We start from the raw sequence: 21,907 nt of genomic DNA, 5'->3' as shown, positions 1-21,907 counted from the left end.
CTCGGTCCCGAATTTCCTCAATAAGCGCGCATACAGGATGGGTACTTTCGCAAATCAGATCGCCTCGGAAATCGGGCCATTTTGCCCGGTCCGAAAGACGGTCGGAATCCCAAGGTTCTACTTTATTTCAATTACCCTAGCTACGGTACCTGACTGCATGGCCTTTCAGGCCTGTAGGAACCCAAGCCCGTCCATTATCCAACTACACATGTACACTGATTGATCATGATTATGCAGTGCTGCTCAACAAAATCCAGCCGCGTCCCTTAAGTACGCGCCGGGCGTTGCGCAGCCCCAGACCTGCGAACACTGGGCTGCGAAAAGATGCAAGGCGCAAACTTGAGTGACGCGACTGAATTTCATTGAGCAGGACTGTACATGTCATGTCTCTACCTACACTGCACAGATAAACAAAACAAACAAAACAGTGTATCTTCACTCACCTATAAGATCCTTGCAGGCAGGCAAGTGGATACTGGTCAGTTCTGGGACACTCGGACCCAGCTGGGCATTCAGTACAATTACTCTGTCCCGGTGTAGCAGTGTACTGGCCAAAGGCACACTGATGGCATGCTGTTTGGCCGCTTGTGCTCGCCTCGCCCGCACCACACACCACCGGAGTGGAGCTAGCGTTGGAACAGGCAGAGCCGGGCGGGCACAGCGTGCAAGAGCTCTGCGAAACACTGGCTGAATAGTAGCCGCTTGCACATGACTGCGGCGTCGAGAGACGTCGTGCTGGGCACTCCGTGCCAAGTGGGCAGCTCGAGCAATCCACTGCAGTTCCAACGGAGTATGTGCCTGCTGTGCACTCGACGGGTAACATGGATGCGTTTGAGCACTTGTAGCCGGCAGGGCATGCGGTACAGTCCGTTGATGATGAGTTACTGTAGAAGCCAGGCGAGCAGGCCTGTGCCGATATCCTATCCAGACATGTGTGTCCTGCAGGGCAGCTGATGCACTGCTGCATGCCAGTACTGGGCGTGTACGTACCCGTTGCACACGGGGCAGGCTGCACCGTGGACGTGTAAGGACAGTGAGTGCCGCTGAGGCACGGTGTGCACGTGGCGCTGTTGCCCCCGGCATAGAACCCTGGCACACACGCTTGCGGTGAGACGGTTGCGTTGCCGCACTCGAAGCCTTGCGGACACACCAGACACACTGTGGCGGCCGTCGTGTTCTGATACTGACCGGCCGGGCATGCGCGCGGAGCAGAAGCTCTGTTGGAACACTCATGGCCTTGCGGACACGCGGTGCAGCTTGTTGAGCCTAAGTCGGCCGAGTAGTGACCCGACGCACATGGACGTGGACTGGTAGAACCATCGCCCGGACAGAAACTTCCCAGCGGGCAAGGATCGCAAGCTATGCTGCCATTTCCAGCATAGGTACCCGCCGTACAGATGGTTGGACTACCGGCGAGTGAGCACTCGTAGCCTGCCGGGCATAGCACACATGACGTCCAACCAGCTAGACTGTACTTGCCTGCATCGCACGGTGTGGGCGGCTGATCAGCGCGACCACACGAATTACCCGCCGGACATGTTGAGCAATTTGCACTGGCCGTCTCGGCTGTGTACATACCAGTCGCACAGGCACTGCAGCTGGTCGCGGCTACAGATGAGAAGAAGCCTTCCAGGCATGGTGCAGGTAATGCTGTGACATCACTACACTGATAACCAGCCGGGCACTGCAAGCATTGTGACGCAGCAGTTGTGTTGGAATAGTAGCCATTCGAGCAGACCAGAGGGATGCTCACTCCTGTACCGGGGCAAAACGTTCCCGGGGGACATGGGTCACACTGAGCACTTGAATTGCCCGCATAGTACCCCGCTTGGCATATGACCGGCTCTGCAGAGGCATTGGCACACTGGTAGCCCGCAGGGCAGGCGACACACACAGGCAAACCAATCACACTGCTGTACATGCCTCTCTCACAGTCCAGCGGCAGTGCACTCGGTGTCGGGCAGTACTTGCCACGCGGACACACCACACACTGACTGCCGTCGACCGTCGAGTACTGTCCCAGTGCACAGGCTATGCAGCTAGTGGACGCACCGAGACCAATGCTACCAGCGGAACAGCGAAGCGGACCAGTAGTGGCCGTCGGGCACATGTAACCTGCAGGACACACGGTACAAGACACCGTACTAGTTGTGTTTGCAAACGTGCCATTCGGGCAAGGGACCTGCTCCGCCAGTCCATCACTGGGGCACTGAAAGCCAAGCTCACACGGCAAACACGGAAAGGTGGTTGGCGGTGAGTAGGATCCGGCAGAGCACGGACCCACGCGATGGGTGGTGTTGCATTCATACCCGCCGGTGCACAGTGCACAGTGTGTGCTAAGCGGAGGGCTGTAGTGACCCTCGCCACATGCCTCAGGGTCTTGGTCGGTATTTGCACACGCCGACCCCGCCGGGCATGGATTGCACTGACTAGCACCGGGTGTAGAGCTGTAGTAGCCCACGGCACAGGATGTACACGATGTTGAACGCGCAGCACTGGAAGAACCGGCCGGGCAGATTTGCGGCGCAGCCGATGCGTTCTGGCAGCTGTACCCAGACGGACAGGGCATGCACGAGGAGTTTCCAACGCCGTCCTGATAGTCTCCAGCAGCGCATGGTGTACACGCAATGCTAAGAGCCGGACTGAACGTGCCACTCTGGCAGGGTACGGGCGACAGCGATGAGTTTTGACAGGCATGTCCACTGGGACAGTTCATACACTGATCTGCACCAGCAGTACTATACTGACCACTGGCACAGCGTGTACATGACAATATTCCCAGCTCACTGTAAAACCCAGCAGCACAGGCAACTGGTGTCACTGTGCCATAGCCACATTCATAGCCACCCGGGCAGAGTTCACAAGATGAAGACAGGGAACTGTTTGCAAACGATCCAGCTTCACAGCGTGAGCAATTGGTAGAGTTAGCAGCACTGAATGTACCCGGTGAACAAGGCTCGGGCAGACGTGCGGCATTGCTGCACGAGTATCCACTGGGACATGGCGAGCATGTACGGCTACCGGTAGACGCCGCATACAGTCCAGGTGGGCAGGCAATGGACTCGGACATCTGATCATTCGGACAGTACGCTCCCAGGCGACACGGCAAACAGCTGGTTTCTCCAGCGCCGGCATAATTGCCTGAAGTGCACTGTACGGGCAGGTCCCGTGGCCTCGCGCACTGGTGACCAGCAGGGCAGGGAGAGCAGGCCGTCGACTGTGCAACACTGTATTCACCCTCCACACATCCTATCGGCGCTTGGTCAGTTTGCGGACATGCCGATCCGGCGGGACAAGCAGTGCAGTTAGAGGAGCCGGCGTTCTGGCTGTAGAATCCTTGCGGACAGCGATAGCAGCCCACATCCTGACTTGGGCTGTAGAGACCAGCCAGGCAGGGAACCGGCGTTGCTGCAGGATCAGAGCATGCGTGGCCAGCTGGACAGAGTAGGCAGGTGACCGTCGCCGATGTGTCCGCATAGGTTGCATTGCTGCAGCTCTGTTGCAGGGAGAGACCGGCGGTAGGACACTGGAACCCTGCGCTGCAGTTCAAACACTGAGCTTCACCTACAGTTGGTAAATAAGTACCTTGAGGACAAAGCTGGCAGGCATCAGACCCGGTACTACTGCTGAAAGATCCCGCACTACACGCACTACACCAACCAGTGCCTGCAGAGCTGTAGGTGCCAGCCATGCATGGTACTGGATTGGATGCTGCATCGCTGCACTCATGCCCTGCAGGACATTGTGAACACTGACTGCTGCCAGTGGTGTTGGCGTATGTTCCGTTTGTGCATGGCGCTGGCGCTGACAGGCCCACTACCGGACACTCCGTGCCTTTCGGGCATGCGCTGCACTCGGTGCTGCCCTCTACGGAGTACGTGCCGACATCACATAATGTCTGCACAACAATACGCACACACACACACACACACACACACACACACACACACACACACACACACACGCGCGCGCGCACACGCACGCACGCACAACACACACAAACATGTATACATATGCAAACACGTACATGCAAGCGTGCGCGCGCGCGCACACACACACACACACACACACACACACACACACACACACAAAACAAAGAATACCAACTTATTGAGTCCAGATATCCAAGCGGCACCTTTGGTCAGGGCGCCTTTCTCTCACATTGAATTCTACTGCCAGTGCTGCATCACACCAGTAATACAACGGCACGAACAAAAACTTGATACGAACACAGCGAACAGGTTTTTTGACAATTCCTTCCTGCCACTAGTATGCAACCGAGTGACTAACCTTATTGTCTGCAGCAGTACAGGCATACTGTGCTGGACATATCGAGCACGCATCAGTGCCGACGGCGCTAAACTGTCCCGGTGGGCATGGTGCCGGCGTATTGCTGACGCTCAGGCAGAAGTGATCAGCGGGGCACGGGCGACACGACACCGATGCGGATTCATTGGAGTAGGAGCCTGCCGCGCACACCAGCGGTGACGTCTGACCGTCGACGTCACAGTAGGAGCCGGGCGGACACGGTGTGCATTGACTTGCAGCGAGCAATGGTGAGTAGGTTCCATTGCTACAGGCCTGGAATGCAGTGAAATAATACACACAATAGCAGAGACAAGTTCCGATGGTGTTACCTACATACCAGTTCAGAAGCCGACAAATTAAAATTCATATCAGTCGAGAAGAGAAACCCAGAGGTCATGCCAGGTCACACAAAACACCGGTACAAGTACCCCTATGTGAACACAGGCGTACTTGGGTGACTATCTTGTCGGCCGACTTGTCGATTTTTAGCCGACAACTGAACTTGGCCGACCTTGCATGTCGCGTGCTTGCATACTCTGTCTGCCATGCATCGACAGACCGGCAGTCCGACTGGACGGGCAGAAATCGACCGGTGTGGGAGGTGGAGTATCATGTGAAAGATCCGGGCCGCAATCGACATACTAGTACATGACTGTAGTGCCCTGCGGACAGGTGACCCCACCACCAAAACACCACCAAAACACCACCAAAACACCACCAAAACACCACCAAAACACCACCAAAACACCACCAAAACACCACCAAAACACCACCAAAACACCACCAAAACACCACCAAAACACCACCAAAACACCACCAAAACACCACCAAAACACCACCAAAACACCACCAAAACACCACCAAAACACCACCAAAACACCACCAAAACACCACCAAAACACCACCAAAACACCACCAAAACACCACCAAAACACCATCAAAACACCACCAAAACACCACCAAAACACCACCAAAACACCACCAAAACACCACCAAAACACCACCAAAACACCACCAAAACACCACCAAAACACCACCAAAACACCACCAAAACACCACCAAAACACCACCAAAACACCACCAAAACACCACCAAAACACCATCAAAACACCACCAAAACACCACCAAAACACCACCAAAACACCACCAAAACACCACCAAAACACCACCAAAACACCACCAAAACACCACCAAAACACCACCAAAACACCACCAAAACACCACCAAAACACCATCACGAGTGTGGGGTGCGATGCGGTGGTGGTGGGACGCTCTTGTGGTACCTTCACCATGGTGTGAACGCAGCTTTAGTTAGAACGAAAACCACAGGATAAAGTCATAAAGCAAATCATGTTTCCATGTTGGCTGCATAGTTTTTTTTGGCGAATCAGCTCACAATACTCAATAGAGCCGATATAAACATGATGCTGTCCCTGCGGGAATTTGCGGAAAAAACTCTCGAAAACTTGCGCAAGAAATTGCGGCAGAAAGTAACGAAAAATGCGACGAAAAGTGCGGAATGATGCAGAACTTGCCAGGAATTCGCGGAATTATTTGCAGAAAATTGCGGATTTGGGCCAAATCACGACAGGATCATGGAAAGAACTGCGTGAAAAGTGCATAAAAATGTGAGATATAGTGCAGAAAACAACAAAAAACGCGGGAAATCGCAGATCTTGCTGAAAATCGCGGGTTTGGGCCAAAATCGCAAAATTTGTTGCATCCGTGGAATCGCGATTTCCTGGAGGGACAGATGATGGCGCCATGGTCATAATCTCCTCATGGTCATATCTCCTCATGGTCATATCTCCTCATGATTTTGTACACTGAAGTTTTCTACTTGAACTCCCTGCTTGAACTGTTCACACCAGGGAGTAGTACAATAATAATTGTACTACTCCCTGGTTCACACAGTGCACTGAGCAACATGGCTACAATGTGTAAGTGCGGAACTGTCATCCTTTCTAGCACAGCGTCTTGTAGCGTGTACATGCACTAAGTCTTAGCGCGGCGCCGACACCCATCCAAAATTCAAAAATCTTTCGCGCTGCAAAATTGTCAAAAAATTAATGTGATACCGGAAATTGAATAAAAAAACACTACAAAAATTGTAGCCGGCCATGCAAAGGATGTTACATCCCATACCTTGCAGGACTCGGGGCTTGAAGCTCCTTCCTGGAAACTGAAATAGCCAGCAGGACAGGCAGTTGAGTTCCCAGAACCTCCTCCAGGGCAGCTGCAGAACAAGGGGCCAACATATCACCAAAGACGGAAGCGGTCAGAAAAATTCTCCAACCACTTGCATGCTCACATGTGCGTTCTAGTACTACTCCGTACTCGGGCCGGGCCCATCTCCGCGCTCCGTGGTAACCGTGAACAGCGTTACCAAAGAGCACAGCTAGACCTAGTACTTTTTGTAGTAGGTCTACAGAGCGTGTTGCGGCCATGTGCATGATTCTCGAGGAAGTGTGTCACACTGCACTGACACACTCCATAACCACAGAAAAGCTGACTGGATCGCTTTTCTAAATCGTGTCTCGGCGTTACTGTTACATGAGTGTGTGCCTTCAGCTCAGAGGCAGGAATAGAATAATAGAATGGCGAGGAACACTGACTGTTCGCGGTTAGCGGTACTTACAAATAGCCAGCTGGACAAACGCTGCAAACTGAGCCATTCCAGAACGTCCCTGCTGTGCAGTTGACCAAAGACTCTATGCATTGCGTGCAGTTGCAGTCCTCCGCACCTGCACAAGAGAGACACGATGGAAAGGGCGAGCGAGGCCTTACGAAGGTGCAATGGAAGAGTAGTCGCCTTTGAACTACCCCAGACAGACTTTATAGTTTGTACCCCACGATCACCGCAATTCGTGACAGATAATGGCCTCCTGTCCAGACTTACCTGAGCCATCGCTCACTGTCTCTCCGGAGACTTCACCGGGCGCGGCTGCTATGAGCAGTAGCAAGAACAATGTTGCAAGCATGATTGCAACGTTGATAACATGGTGGTAGCGATTACTTGCAGGGAATGAATGTAGACGATCGTATCTTCCACCCAAGTCGGGTTTCGTCTTTGAATTGGTTGCAGGAGCACGGCCGGAGCTCATATGAGTGTCTCTCGCGACCATGGCCTCCTGTGTCACTATCTTACGGATTCGTCGTCGTGCATGATCTCCTGCTCTCGCTGTATCGCCTAGCTCTTGCGGAGGCTTCGCCGTCTTCTCGCCTTCACCACCCGGCACTTTGCTCCTGATCCGATTCAAAAAAATAATGCTACTGTCACGGTTCACATCGACTGTGGTTTGCGACTTTGTATTGTGCAACTCAGTCACCGCGATATAGCTACATAAGCTGTAGAGTGACGATTGCGTTCCAGATCCAGGGCATGTACAGAATCTTGCTCTGGCCGGTGAGAGTGAGAAATCGATCAGCTCCCAACTCACGGTTACATGTAGTGCATTTCAGGGTCTTATCAGTCGGGGGTGGGAAGCACTAGCTGTCGACGAGAAACAACCGCCTACTCGAACCAGCAGTCTTGTAGACTGACCTAGCTAGCCTAAAGAGCCCACTGTTACTGCAACAAGCCTACACAAGCAGGGGCAAGTAGTTTCACAACGTTACGTTAGCGATGAACACAAGTAGTTGCGACGACGAACAACCGCTTTTTACACTGAGCGCAGAATGAAAGGCAGGGCAAATCATTCTTGACTTCTTGTCCGTACAGTCTCGTGTCAAAATAGAAAATAGTTCTGAGAGAGTTTAGGCAGGGAATGTAGAGCTGCTGCATGAGCTAGCGCTACTCGACCTGTCGACTGTGCATGCCCGAGAACCAATGCCAATGGCAACCATTTGCTACTACAGTATTTGGAGCGACATGTTGGAACGGGAAATGACACTTCAAGTACATTTAGTTGACAGCTGCTGTTGGTGCATATTGCCTTATTGGCATTGACGGTTGTGCAGTACAGTCATGTACGCTAGTCACAGGACACATGCCCGCTCAGCCAGCCAGACACTGGCCATTGCTAACTAGCCCAACTAATACTTATGCAGTTTACCAACCTCTCCTCTAGCCTGTCTAAGAGCATCATCTAGTATGATCTACATCGAGGCTAGCTCCACCTAGTGCCCGCGCCATGGCATTACAGTCAGATCATGGCGGTGTGCCGAATTCTGGTCGGGATGCTCTCAGACACGAGTTTCGCTGCAGCGCTGAGCGGCTCCCTCACTGTCTGTCCTGAGTTTCAGACTGACAAGCCCTGCGTCGGTGTTCCACTTGCTTGTCCTATGCCCTGCCACAGCCACTGAGCCAGTCACAGGGCAGTTTCTGTCAGCAGCTACATAATACTAGTGTCATTGAAGCTCTAGGACTAGAACTCTCGGTGTACTGCCATTCTGCGAGTGATATACTGATACTGAGTATCCTGTAGTGACTGTTAGCGCCAATGGTTATGTAGCCGTTATGGGCGGAAGCTTGTGACAGCGGATCTGGCCATGCGACCAAACAAACCCCGCGGATACTGTATACTGCGCTAGGGCAATAGCGTGCTCCGGGGATGACACACTGAATGGCCTCGGGAGTTGGCAGGTGTCAACGGAATATTTACTAGGAGAAACTCCGGCTATGGACTAATGGCCGCATACTGCCCGTACAGGTACATGTACATGTACCTCATTGTATCTCTCCTTTCCTGCTCTGGAACACCGGTCAGAACACAAAAGTAGGCTTCTTTCAAGTTCTTTTTACTCGTTGTTCGTTGACTTGTCAAATTGCCGGCTATGCCGGCTGCCGACCAGACTACGCCCCGGACTGGCAAGCATTCGGAGGCCCGGTGCTGGTCCTAATCGTAATCAAAGCGGGTTCCCTTCTATAATGTTCTTGGTCAACAACACAGTGAGAAGAGCAGTATCATCCCTGACAATGTGACGGTTCACTGCTGCCACGACAGCACGACTTGCCACAGCTAGCCACAAGCCGTGACGTCGACGGCACTGTCCGGAAGTAAGTTACCGGTAGTGCATGTATAGTACAATGTCATGGTCATACATGTGTCTAGTATACAGGGACAGCTTACTTTACTGAGTACTGTGGCCATGCACGGTGCACTGATGGTCGAAGGGAGGGGGGGGGGGGGGGGGGGGGGTAGTAGTAGTAGTAGTAGTAGTAGTACAGTCAACTTCGCTAATAACGACTGCGGATATAACGACAATTCGCGAATAACGACCGAATTTCCATGCCCAGAGCAAAGTCCCATCTAACTGTATACATTTAACTTCGGATATAACGACTATCTGAATAACGACAATTCGCGTATAGCGACATGCTTTTAGTGCCCCGAGGTCATATTCACTGCTTGAATAACGACTTTCTGGGCTTTTGACAGCTCTTTCAAGTACCTGTCAGTCAAGTACATGTACCTAGTACCTGTCATGCAGAAGTACCAGAACCTATGGTGATGGATATTATTATAAAGGCACACATGTACATGCAAGAAAATGCAGCCAAAGGGAGGGGGGCGGGGGGGGGGGGGCTTTTTCTTCCTTTTTTATGTTGGCTTCAAAATTGTTGGATTTACCAGCACACCTATAATATTATGTATACAATGTACATGTAGTTGTACATGATTGTACAGTAATCATCATACATGTACATGTCTCTGGCCCTGTAGATGGCTCAAAAAGGCATATTTTTCAATTGATTTCCTTGCATATTGAATTTTTAGTTCCTTTCAACTGCAATATGAAAATAAAGTACACATTGACATAGAGCAAGAAAAGAGCTTGATTTTGATATGCATGTCATACTATACAAAAATATGGGTTCACATACATTCAAATGGGACTTCGGTTATAAGGACACTTCGCGAATAAGGGCACTTTCCTGTTGCCCCGCCGAATGTCGTTATTGGCGAAGTTGACTGTAGTAGTAGTAGTAGTAGTAGTAGTAGTAGTAGTAGTAGTAGTAGTAGTAGTAGTAGTAGTAGTAGTAGTAGTAGTAGTAGTAGTAGTAGTAGTAGTAGTAGTAGTAGTAGTAGTAGTAGTAGATTTTATTATTTTACTAGGGGAGTCCCAACAGGCGTTGCCTTTTTACTGGTAACCCTGGCCTAGGTGAATTTTTACCATGTTTACATACCGAGTAAGGGGGGGGGGGGCACAGTTATTATTGCACCGTCACTGATCCGTGTGCTAGATTGCAGACTACTCTCTTGACCCCGGGACCCGGGTCCACCGCTTTAGGAGCTCCGTCTGCGCTTTGATCCGGCTTGCGGGTGGTGGTGTTCCTACGGTTGTGGAACGTGACTCAGTACGAGTCAGTAGTGAGGTTCTCCGCTCTACGTTTCGGGAACGCGATGCAAAGAATCACGCGAACTCTCTTCGCGTTCCCGTAACGTAAAGAAATCCTGTTCTCCTCTGCGTTTCACGTAGAGAAGTCACGTGGAATGTGTACTGGGAATCTCCCCTTCCATATTTGGCAGTTTTCTGCCTGCACTCGCTAATCCGTACGCATTTTCTTTACGTGTGCCACAACGTAGAGAAGCTCATCTACGCGTGGAAATCTGGACCCTAAAACACGCGAAGCCGTAGACTCTAACCCAGACACCTGCTCTCTACGTGCTTTCTCTACGTTTCATGTACTCTAACCCAGACACCTGCTCTCTACGTGCTTTCTCTACGTTTCATGTACTCTAACCCAGACACCTGCTCTCTACGTGCTTTCTCTACGTTTCATGTACTCTAACCCAGACACCTGCTCTCTACGTGCTTTCTCTACGTTTCATGTACTCTAACCCAGACACCTGCTCTCTACGTGCTTTCTCTACGTTTCATGTACTACTACTAGTATAGCAGAACCTCTCTAGTCTGACTAGATCTTACGCGAACCAGGATATTACAAGTCCAAGACATAGGAAAGACGGTTGCTCCCCACACCGAAGCTCACGCTTTTCCGCCAACTTGATTTGACACTTGACTGACTCACGACTGCCATCCAGAGCACACGCGGAGAAGTTCATCGAACCTTCGACTCAGCAAACCTGCAAGAAAGCACCACTCTCTGCTCAATACACAGTGTTTCGGGGGAATTCACCTCTCATCAGTTGAGCTTGAGTATGCTGAGGAAGATTGTGCCTGAAGAACACCACTTGTACAGTGCTCCAGGGGGGGGGGGGGGGGGCATATGTGTGTGGTGGGTGGTGGTGGTGGTGGTGGTGGTGGTGGTGGTGGTGGTGGTGTGTGTGTGTGTGTGTGTGTGTGTGTGTGTGTGTGTGTGTGTGTGTGTGTGTGTGTGTTTGCACAAGCTGCTATGGCTTCTGCTGTAGCATCGCTATCATCGCCTCCGGCGATGGGCGTCCAATGGTCAATGGTCAATGGTGTGTGTGTGTGTGTGTGTGTGTGTGTGTGTGTATGTGTGTGTGTGTGTGTGTGTGTGTGTGTGTGTGTGTGTGTGTGTGCACAAGCTGCTATGGCTTCTGCTGTAGCATCGCTATCATCGCCTCCGGCGATGGGCGTCCAATGGTCAATGGTCAATGGTGTGTGTGTGTGTGTGTGTGTGTGTGTGTGTGTGTGTGTGTGTGTGTGTGTGTGTGTGTGTGTGTATGCCGGAGTATGTGGTGTGGTGTGTGTGTGTAAAAAAAATGAAAAAAAATGAAAAATAGGGATTCACTGGCCAGAAAAAGCCACTTCAATCAGCTGTGTGGTGAATACCAGGCTAAAATTAGTGGCGGTCAATTCATCAGCCTTGCAAGCTGTTGAATGGTGTAATCCCAGCACAAGTTGCTATAAGAGTTGGTGGACAAGCCGTTGATTATTCACTCTCATTGTAATATCAAAAAGTATTCTTTCTAGACCAAAGAGTGGTATATTTGATAACATTTAATAACGATAGAAATTTTTACGATACTTCTCCAGACGTTTCGTTGTTCTGAACAACATCGTCAGTGGATAAAGAAAGTTTCTTTATCCACTGACGATGTTGTTCAGAACAACGAAACGTCTGGAGAAGTATCGTAAAAATTTCTATCGTTATTAAATGTTATCAAATATACCACTCTTTGGTCTAGAAAGAATACTTTTTGATATTACAAGTTGCTATGTCTAACATAGCTGTTCGCTATCATCGCTTCTGCGATGGGCAGGTCTGAGGTCTGAGATGTGTGTGTGGCAGTCGGTGCGCCGCTGCCTGCTTCTCCGCTGTGCTGCGTCACTCACTGCCAGGCTTGTGACCGCTGCTTTGCGTCTACACGTGGCCGCGCCCGTCATCGCTGCTCACGGACTTGTAGTCGTCCGACCGTTCAGGACCGTCAGGGTTTCACATGTGTTTGTGCCTGCTCCCGCTGATTTCGCTTACCGCATCACCTGGATCGTCAGAGGGCTGTGTGCTCCTCCTCTCTCTCAGCTACCCCATCCGGGGCCCACGTAACCTTCATCATCGGGCAGTGGCTCAACAGGACAGGACAGGACAGGTATGTGTGTTCATGTGTGTATACCCTTCCCAAAGTTTCTTTTTCTTCTCTTTTGTTTCTATATTCCGACGGTTGCACCTCCTCTGTGCCTGTGTCTCATTGCAAGAGTCAGTGCGATCAAGTGTTCCGGCGTCCTGGAAACCTCAAACGGCATGCATCATATTGCAGACGGAGACTTGATTCAGCCTGAGGAAAACATCAGCGCATCATTGTGATCGAGTCTATGCAATAGGCATTCCGGCAGGTTCTGAGGTTCCGCAGCCAGGTCACAGGTGATTTGCATTCACTGCGGCTTCATATTATAATAATCTAAAGGCGACCACATTATAGCCTCAGGGTCATTGTCAGGGTCAAATCACAGTTTACCGTGCAATGAACATCAGCAAATAAACTCAGCTACTCGGCCGGCCCGGATGCAGTTCTGGTCATCATGGACATCAAGAGCCGCACCTGCTTTTACTTTTTCCTAACTGGGCCAGGCCGGCATCGGACACGCCACGGTGACGGTATTAGTTAACCGTACCACTTTTGCGGAGGACCTGATGAAGCCAGAGCCGCTATGATTCAGTATTGGCTCTAAATTTTGAAATTTCAGGATTCGCGGCCGCGGGGCCCGAACGACACCTACAATAACCGGGCTTGCCGTACCATCCTGAAACACCTTCCACCGGCCCTGGGATCACTGAGAGTGACAATCAGCAGAGTCATGTTTTGACCCTCCGGCTCAGTGAACTACTGTACTAGTACAATGTAACTAACTAACTACTGTATGATAATTACTGACTTACGAATATCATCATTATCAGTATGGGTTAAACAAGTGATCCGTGACTACCACTGAGTCCGAGTGTACCACTCCAGGGTCTGATACATACTGTACTTTGTTTGCTACTCACTACTCCTTACAAAGTGCAAGACAAAAATTAATAATACAGATCCCTGCTAGCAAGAGTACATAACCATTGTACTCTTGCTGCTAGCTACAAAGACAAAGTACAAGTACAAGACAAGACCCACCCATGGGCCCCCGAATCCACGATCTCTGAGCTGACATCAGTCGACATCATCCAGTCGACACTACATTGTAATTTATTTGTAGTCATGTAGCAGACTGATCAAGTGATCATGTAAAAATGTCGATGTCACGTAACAAGTCGTTGCGGCAGTTTCCCTGGAGACGAGTGAGCAGAAATAATGGCGTTAGCATCGCGTGGTCTTTCGAACGGATTCATGCATTTTTTTTTGTTGTTTTGTCACACATCACTCGCGGAAGCCGAACTGATCTTTAGTTTGGATGTTATCATTGTTATGAGTTTGTGTTGCCTGTTGGGTGGATGGTTTGTTTGCTTTGCGTTTCAACTTTCGATCTTGGAAAACATCTCGGGAACCAACATTTCCTTGTAGTGCGGGTGCAACTACCTTGACGAGTTTCCATGGTCGTCCTGGTAGAACGTGAAGTAAGGCCCTGGTCAGGTGTTTTATTTGCTCAGTTCTCCCTTACCCTCTTACCATGGCCTATCCTAACCAAACCCACGATGTCCAGGTGAGACATTTCCCGCCAAGTGCTGGGAATCCTGAATTTAAAAGGACTTTCTCAGAAGCTGGTCAGGTGGCGGACGTCTTGATTTTACCTGCCAATGAGAGGAGACCTACTCCTATCGCGTATGTCAGGTATTTCATCGAGAGCGAAGCCAACGCAGCTGTTGAAAAACTTCACGACACCGAGTTTTTTGGAGGTCGCATATCTGTGTCCCGTGCTGCCGTAAGGGCCAGGAATGGAGGATCCGGTCCTTTCCCTGATCGCAACCGGTCCAGAACGCAGCCTCCTCGGAGACCCATGGAGAGGCCACCCAGGTTTCAGAACAAACCAACAAATCAGTTTGAGGGTGGACATGGTGAAGCGGAACAGAGTGCGTGTGCCGCAGTGCCTTCTACCTCCCAGGTCGACAGCGAGGCGGGCACAGGATCTGTTTCAAGTGCCAGTAGCAGCAAGCCTTTCCAGCTTATGGTGGTGCACGTGGATGAAGATCTGCTACTGTGGGCACAGGTCCACGAGTACGGTGCAGCGGAGCGGCTAGATAAGATGGTCACGGACATGCAGAACTTCTGCAGCACCGCTGACCCGGCCGGCGAGATTGAAGTGGATGGCATGTATGCCGGCTTGTATCAAGGCGATGGCTTGTGGTACCGTTGCCAGGTGTTGGACATCAAGAAGAATCACATCATGGTGCGCTACGTGGACTTTGGCAACTGTGAGATGATGCAGGAGAAGCAGCTGAGAAAGCTGCCGTCAGAGCTGGCAGCGCAGGCGGTCATGGCCAGGCCATTCCTGATGAAAGGCGTGCAGCGCCAGCAGCACCTGTCTTCGGCCAGTCTGGAAAAAGTGCGCGTGCTGGTGCAGGAGCAAGACATGAATGCGGTCATCGTTGAGCCGGCCAGGGGCAAACAACAACCACCGGTCATTGACCTGCAGCTCCTGGACAAAACCGATATTATTGCTCAAGTCAAGGAGATAGTGCCCAGACCAGCAGCAGCCACTGCACACACCAGAGATGCTGACAACAGTTCGGCGTTCACAACTACTGTGGCAGATGGAAAATCCCCTCAGGCACCAGAGCGGTCATCACCTGAACCTGGCCAATCTGCTGCCAGAAACTCCAAGTTTAAGTCAGTACGAGATGCTGCGAAGGGGACTGCTACTGGGCAGGTGGCACCAGTACAGAACGCATCAGCCTTCAGGCGAGACCAAGATCTCCAGGATAAGGTGCGCCGATTGACAGAGTCTCTGGACAATGAGCAACAGCGCTATAAGGAAACTGAGAAGAGGCTGAGGGAGCTGGAGGGATCAGCATTTGATTGGCGTACAGCACAGCTCTTGGCGCGTGTGGAAGAGGTGCGTCGGATTCGCTCAACAGTACCGTCATCTTCGTCTACCAATGATGTGCTGGAGAAAGCAATTCAGCTGGCCTTGCTAGACAATCCTTGCCTGCCATCCACTTGGAGTGCACTGGTCGATGCTGAGAAGACCTATGAAGCACTGCAGTCGACTCTGCGCAGCATGGCATCTGCTTCGGAATGTGCTGATGTTGTGACCAAGCGAAACACAGCCCGACAGGAGTACCATGCAGCAGCTCGTGAGTTCATCACTGAAGTTAGCAAGCTGCCAATCCCAGCACACACCCAATTGCTGCGGCAAACAATCGACTCCTTGTCTAGTCAAGCACAGTTCCGGCGCAGACGAGACGCTCCCACCAAGAAGCTCGAGTCTTCCGGCAAGCTAGAGGACCTCGTGAAGACTTACCAACAGTGGAAAGATGAACGCCTGCAGCAGGTCGAGGCCGTGCAGAAGTCCACGAATGAATGCTGTTCAGCGCTCAGCCAGCAGCTAGAAAGCCTGCAAAGTCACCTGGATCTCAACTCCTTGCCCATGGCGACGGGCACTGCGCCAAGTGGTTTTGAGAAGCTCATTGCATCTGTGGAGAGCACCATTGGACTGGAAATGGACCATACCAAGAAGTCAGAGAGGGAGACATCGCAGCCTGGGAGTGCAATGGAAGATGTAACAGCGGTAAGGCAATGGTTTGGTTCTCTTCTAGCCCAATCAGTGCACGTTCATTTGTTGCCTTTAAAAAAAATTATTTTTTATAGTTCTTCTGTGCGTGCTCTTACTCTGGCTTTTGCTGTTGCCATTTACTGACTTTGTTTTTGTACTTGTTGATTTGCATGTTCCCTTGCAGGCAGTTTTGAAGAAGCTGAAAGGCGACCTTCAAGCTGTTGAGCACCTTCAATCTCAGCAGGTAGGCACTTGACAGAAAGTCTTGAATACAATCATGTACATTGCTTCATACTTGTCTTTACTCTTGAGCTGACGACTACTTCTGACGGTTTGAGCTCCTTCCCGCAGAATTACTGACAGCACTACCCAGGCCGAATCAATGACATATGCATGTAGCGTGCATGTTCTACTGTAGCATACTGCAGTTGCTCACCCTCGCTTGCCCTATACTACTCTGAGGTTGTACTTACCCCTGTGGCTGCTGCTGATGTGTTCATTGTCGCTGTCGCCTTGATCATTGTGTCCCCTGTGCCCAGGAACACTACTCTTCACTTTGCTCCAAGCTAGAGCCATGGCTGGAGACCAGCTCGCCGGACACAGCACAACTCGATGAGGTTTGGACGTTGTCGCGTGCCCTGCGCAAGCAACTGCGTCACAATCTCACTGCCCTGGATGATGCTAGGGAGGATGGCGAGGATACATCCAGTCTGGATGAGGAGCGATTGGCCATCCTCTCACAGCTGCACTCAGCCTGCTTACAGCAGGACGTGCAGCTCAGCAGGCTGGTATCTCTGACTGCGGAATTTCCCGAGCTGCCTGCTCTCCACCCGAAAGCTGAGCTGCTGACGTTCCAGAAGAGCTATGGCCTGATCAAGGCACAGCGCACTCTCGACCACTACCAGCTTCAGCCTACGTCAAACGAGCTCACCAGTGTGCCGACATACTCCACCAGTTTTGCCGGTCGAAGCTGTGTTATCCACGAGTATGTCAGCGGCACCTGTTCAGCGGACACTACCCAGCAGCGCATCTTCGACTACGCAGCGGCCGCTCATCCATGCCTCATGCAGCCGGAGGCCGTGTTCACCGTTTCCCCCCGGGTCTATGCTCAGTTTCCGCACTACTCTTTCGTCTCGTTTGCCGACTGGCTTGGCGCCAAGCCCTCGCCGTACGAGAAGTTTGGCGTGTTCCTGGGCATTGGTGCTGCATTGGCAGCTCTTCATGAGCAAAACCAGTTCCATGGCTCTGTGACACCTGATTACATCCGACTGGCAATTACTGACAAAGATCATCCGCATCCTATCCTTATGGTGAGTGTCATCGGCATTGGATGCTTTTGTGTTGTTCTGTCTAAGCGATACATGTACGCACATTGGCCATTCTCCACAGTAAGGCGCTGTGATCACAAATACACTGACTGTAGTGACTTGCTTTCCATAGGTTTGTCCACTTGTTTGATGCTCCACTCCACACAGTGGTGTATGGTTTTTCCATTGCATCACACAGAAGCCGGTCGTTTGTGACAATGTCACACTCGTGGCGAGTACCCCGCGGTACTGGGAGTCCGTGTGTTTGAGTGAGTGAGCAACACTTTCGCCATCCACGATCCTGCATAGGACACGCGCATGCGTATGTGCTAGGGTGTTTGCAGCTGTGATAGCACGCTGGAATTCGTTCCGTTGTCTGCCTGGATCAGCTTGAAGATGGGTGCACTCGGTTTTGGAGAGACTGGGGTTTGTGGCTGCTCTCTATTGAGTGCCTTTGTGTGGGTGTGGGTGTGGGTGTGGGTGTACATGTGTTTATGTGTTTATGTGCCATGTAGCCTGTTGACTTCAGCAGCTCAGTCCAAGCTCCTAGTCGGCCAGCATCGTCGCATGCTGTAGAGGTGGCCAATGGCAAACCACCATCCGCTGCTAGCGATATGTACGAGTATGGTCTACTGCTGCTCAGGTGAGTGAGTTCAACCTCATAGTTAGTCTTGTACTTCAAAAAGTACTGTTACAGTCCATTCAGAAAAAGATGGACTTCTAGCTTTTGGCCATAAACGGGTCAAACTTTGAGTTTTTTTAGAATTTTTTTCTGCCATCCCGTAGGGAATCCTCTTCCATTATTATGTTTCTGAAGTTTTTTTGTCCAAAACGTAAGCCATAGCAAGAATAGGATTTCGGCCAGGTTTCCCCCCAAAAGCACTGAATCGGGAAAACCATCAAAATCCAGGCCGTTTGACCTCGCCTGCAACAGTGCGTTGTGCGGTTCGAACCCCAGTTCAGGTACCTTTTTGGACCCTCTTTCAAATTTCAAAGTTCGCAGCACTGCACTGTGTACGATGAAATCACGAAAAATCGCCAAATACGGGAGCTCGCCAAAGCCAGGGCCCATCTTTTTATGAATGGACTGTAGTCAACGAAATTTCGTATTCAGCGCGTTATTATTTTCGGCTATTTTCGGCCTGGGCATCTTTGGCCGAAATTTTTTTTGCAAGCTTCAGTGTGACACTGTATACAGACAGCGGGTACCAGTAGAGGCCGAAAATTTAATGTAGCCGAAATGTGTTTTAGCCCTGGGAGGCCGAAATTTAAGCAGGCCGAAAATATGTAGATGTACAGTACCTGTCTTAAACAATGTCATGTTATTGGTTGACAGCATGTAACAAGGTGGAGGGCACCGTGTTCGGAAACTGTGACCTTTCTACAACCATCACCTGTCTTGTACCTGTTATGCTTCTTCGCTTTAGAAATAGACGGCTAGTATCTGCAGGTCTTAGTATTCACTCGTGTATCTTTTTGTGCCGTTCGATCAAATACACCTATCTGCGTAAGCATGCAGCCAATATTCATCTCTCCTGTTCTCTCTTCATTGTGCAGAGCGTATAGCACCAAGACTGGAGATGTTAATCACCGCGCCAATGGCAGTCCCAGCAACCTGCCGTCTGGAAATGACCTATCCCACTTAGTCGCTATACTTCGCTTCTTGCTGCATGCCAAGCCCAGCAATCGACGCTCTGCCAAGCAAACCCTGCAGTGCTCTTTCTTCCAGCACGTACCAGAAAAGGTTGGGAGGGATTGTCCTCTTGCTTTCGTGTGCCTGTCTGTCTGTCTGTCTGTCTGTCTGTCTGTCTGTCTGTCTGTCTGTCTGTTATGTGCATACTGTAAAATTAAATGAACGAATCTTACTGTGGCCATAAGCACTCTGTCCTGGCACTCCGGATAACCAACCCGCTTGTGTGTTGCTATATTTGTATTGGCGCTGCCTCTCTTCTTTGCGCTCAGGTGACACCGTCTGTGCTGCTGCAGAAGAGTCTGGCTCCAGTGTCCAACGAGGTGCTGTTCAAGTCTCACCAGCTTGTGACATCCTCTGGCAATCTGTTCACTGCTGAATCGGTAAGGATATATTTTCTAACGAATAGAAAAAGAAAGAAAGAAAAGTACGCTAACCACTTCTCACACTTCTTTTTAGGGTTGCAATGGGCAGGGGCTTGGTCGGGTATCGCGTTCGGGTATTTCTATTCGGGTAGCACGGGTACCCTATCGGGTATTTTGGACATAGTTTGTACAGCGAGTGTGCAATTGTGCTACATAGAAAGTGTACAGTAAGCACATTGCCGTGCGTTTTACATGCACCGTTGTGAATATACTGTACTCAACTACCCTATCGGATTCTCAGGAGCAAACTACTACCCGAATACCCGCTCTAATTACGGGTAGCATGGGTACCCTACTACTCGATGCCACCCCTACTTTCTGCTTGGTCATGGACCATATTTTTCATTTTTCACGTTCTTTATGCTTCCCTATCTAAACTGTTCCATCGGTTGTTCTTGGCTTGTGTCCAGCGTCATGATGACCAAGCGCATTTCTGGGCAAGCTTTTTACCATCGCATTGTCAATTCGTCGTGAACTTTGATGCCAGTACGCTGAAGACGTTACTTGCAAACCGGCCTGAAGAGAAGCCGGCGGCAGCTGTCAAAAGTAGCACAACGGCAGACGGCCGACTCACCTCAACTTCCAGCGAGCCCCCGCTGGAGGCTATCCCGTCGGATGAGATGATTCACCCCGTCAGCACAGCCGTGACTGCCCCGGAATCCACTACTGCACCAGCAGCTGCAGCAGTAGCAGATGACAAGCAAGCATGGTGGGGTGAGGGCAACGCAGCAACGGATGGATCCACTCAGCAGGAGAACGAAGAACAAGAGCAGCAGCAGCAGCAACCAACTGCCCCATCTGATGATCATGCCGCTGGCCAAAGTGCAGCAGCACCAGCTGCTGCGGCTGATCAAGAAAACATAGCGGATGCTACTTTGCCTGTACCTGCGGCTGATCAAGAAAGCGCAGCGGATGCTACTTTGCCTGTACCTGAGCCTACAGTGGAGAAAGTGTCGTCGCCTGCTGACGCGGTTGCTAGCACATGTGTGAATATGGATACAGACACTGATACCAGCAAGGTCACAGACACCGATGAGGATGGCAGCTTGCCCGCTTTGGAGCCAATGACCGATACCCGTGAGGGCACTGGCAGTGACTTCACCATTCTTTCACCCCCATCTAGCAGCGAGCCACCATCCAGTAGTGAGCCACCAACAAGTGGTGAACCACAGCCAGCAACAAGTGATAACGAAGGCTGTACCGACATTTAACTCCTTCAGACCACTTCATCCCTGGCATGATCCTAGCTGAAACTTCTTTGTGTACTATACCGTTACGTGTCTCCACCTCTCCTCTGGACGTGTTTTCTCAACAAGCTTTGGATCCTGGAAGGTGATCTCTCTTTCCTCTCTCTCTCTCTCTCTCTCTCTCTCTCTCTCTCTCTCTCTCTCTCTCTCTCTCTCTCTCTCTCTCTCTCTCTCTCTCTCTCTCTCTCTCTCTCTTTCCCTCTCTCTTTCCCTCTCTATCCCTCTCTCTATCCCTCTCTCTCCCTCCCTCATTTTTTGCTATCGCAAAGACTATAGTAGGTAAACTCTTATTTTTGGTGTTTATTTTGAGCTATATTTGTTTGACCTCGCTCTCATTATTCTAGGGTGCCAACTGTGGAAAGCAAACGCATGCCTTTTTACCACATATACTTGCTTTCTTCTTCTTCTTCTTCTTCTTTTGTGGTGTATTCATGCCTCTTTGCAGCACACTAGCTAGTTGCTTTGCCTGCCCCAGCAAATGGCCAGCTTTTAGAATGATTTTGATGGCCTCTGCCTGTTGTCTTTTTTTAGCTGTTGTCCTTTTTTTTGTCTTTGTTTCACCACCACCATCTGTGGTATGTCAGCATTCTGCTTCCTGTTTTCCTGTTTTCACTCGCTTGCTTAGGTTTAGGGTTGGTTCCCTACGTCAGCCATTCATGATTCGCATCCTTCTCATACCTCATCGGCGGAATCAGTTTCATCCTTTTTCAAACGTTCTACATCAATTTATACTAACATACTATACGCCTTGCCGCTACCAGTGGTTAATTTCATTTGGCCACAGTCATGAAATACAATAATTGGTTCAATCAAACTAGACACGGTGTTCTCATTGGCAAGCAACACACTACTACTACTACTACTACTGTGTGGTGGCAAAGAACTGGGGGTTCGGAGTTATGTAGCCTACGCCGTTCT

General features: G+C 50.6%; 2 protein-coding genes across 3 annotated transcripts in view; one reads left to right on the top strand and one right to left on the bottom strand.

The window, feature by feature from the left end:
* Positions 1–7,960, bottom strand: part of LOC135804449 (uncharacterized) — a 73,439-nt gene extending 65,479 nt beyond the window's left edge. The window contains exons 1-5 of the mRNA XM_065318319.1: positions 7,208–7,960; positions 6,947–7,052; positions 6,454–6,544; positions 4,291–4,581; positions 444–3,898 (exon numbers count right to left, since the gene is read on the bottom strand). Coding sequence (XP_065174391.1) covers positions 444–3,898; positions 4,291–4,581; positions 6,454–6,544; positions 6,947–7,052; positions 7,208–7,433 — 4,169 coding nt within the window. The 5' untranslated portion in view covers positions 7,434–7,960. The remainder of the gene's footprint in view (positions 1–443; positions 3,899–4,290; positions 4,582–6,453; positions 6,545–6,946; positions 7,053–7,207) is intronic.
* Positions 7,961–14,024: 6,064 nt separating this feature from the next.
* Positions 14,025–21,808, top strand: LOC135804447 (serine/threonine-protein kinase 31-like). Of its 2 annotated transcripts, XM_065318317.1 has the most exons (8): positions 14,025–16,335; positions 16,505–16,564; positions 16,860–17,630; positions 18,143–18,270; positions 19,185–19,371; positions 19,590–19,700; positions 20,153–20,627; positions 20,673–21,808. In XM_065318317.1, exons 1-8 carry the CDS (start codon positions 14,278–14,280, stop codon positions 20,951–20,953), a joined length of 4,071 nt encoding a protein of 1,356 aa, XP_065174389.1. In that variant the 5' UTR covers positions 14,025–14,277; the 3' UTR covers positions 20,954–21,808. The 2 variants fall into 2 exon arrangements, with proteins under 2 accessions (XP_065174389.1, XP_065174388.1); XM_065318316.1 differs by having other exon boundaries at positions 14,026–16,335; positions 20,153–21,808.
* The last annotated feature ends 99 nt before the right edge of the window (positions 21,809–21,907 follow it).

This window comes from Sycon ciliatum, chromosome 1 (genome assembly GCF_964019385.1).
Source record: "Sycon ciliatum chromosome 1, ocSycCili1.1, whole genome shotgun sequence".
In the NCBI taxonomy this organism is placed as follows: Eukaryota; Metazoa; Porifera; class Calcarea; order Leucosolenida; family Sycettidae; genus Sycon; species Sycon ciliatum.
The sequence above is the reverse complement of the archived record's forward strand: the minus strand, read 5'-3'. Positions and strand labels throughout refer to the sequence as shown.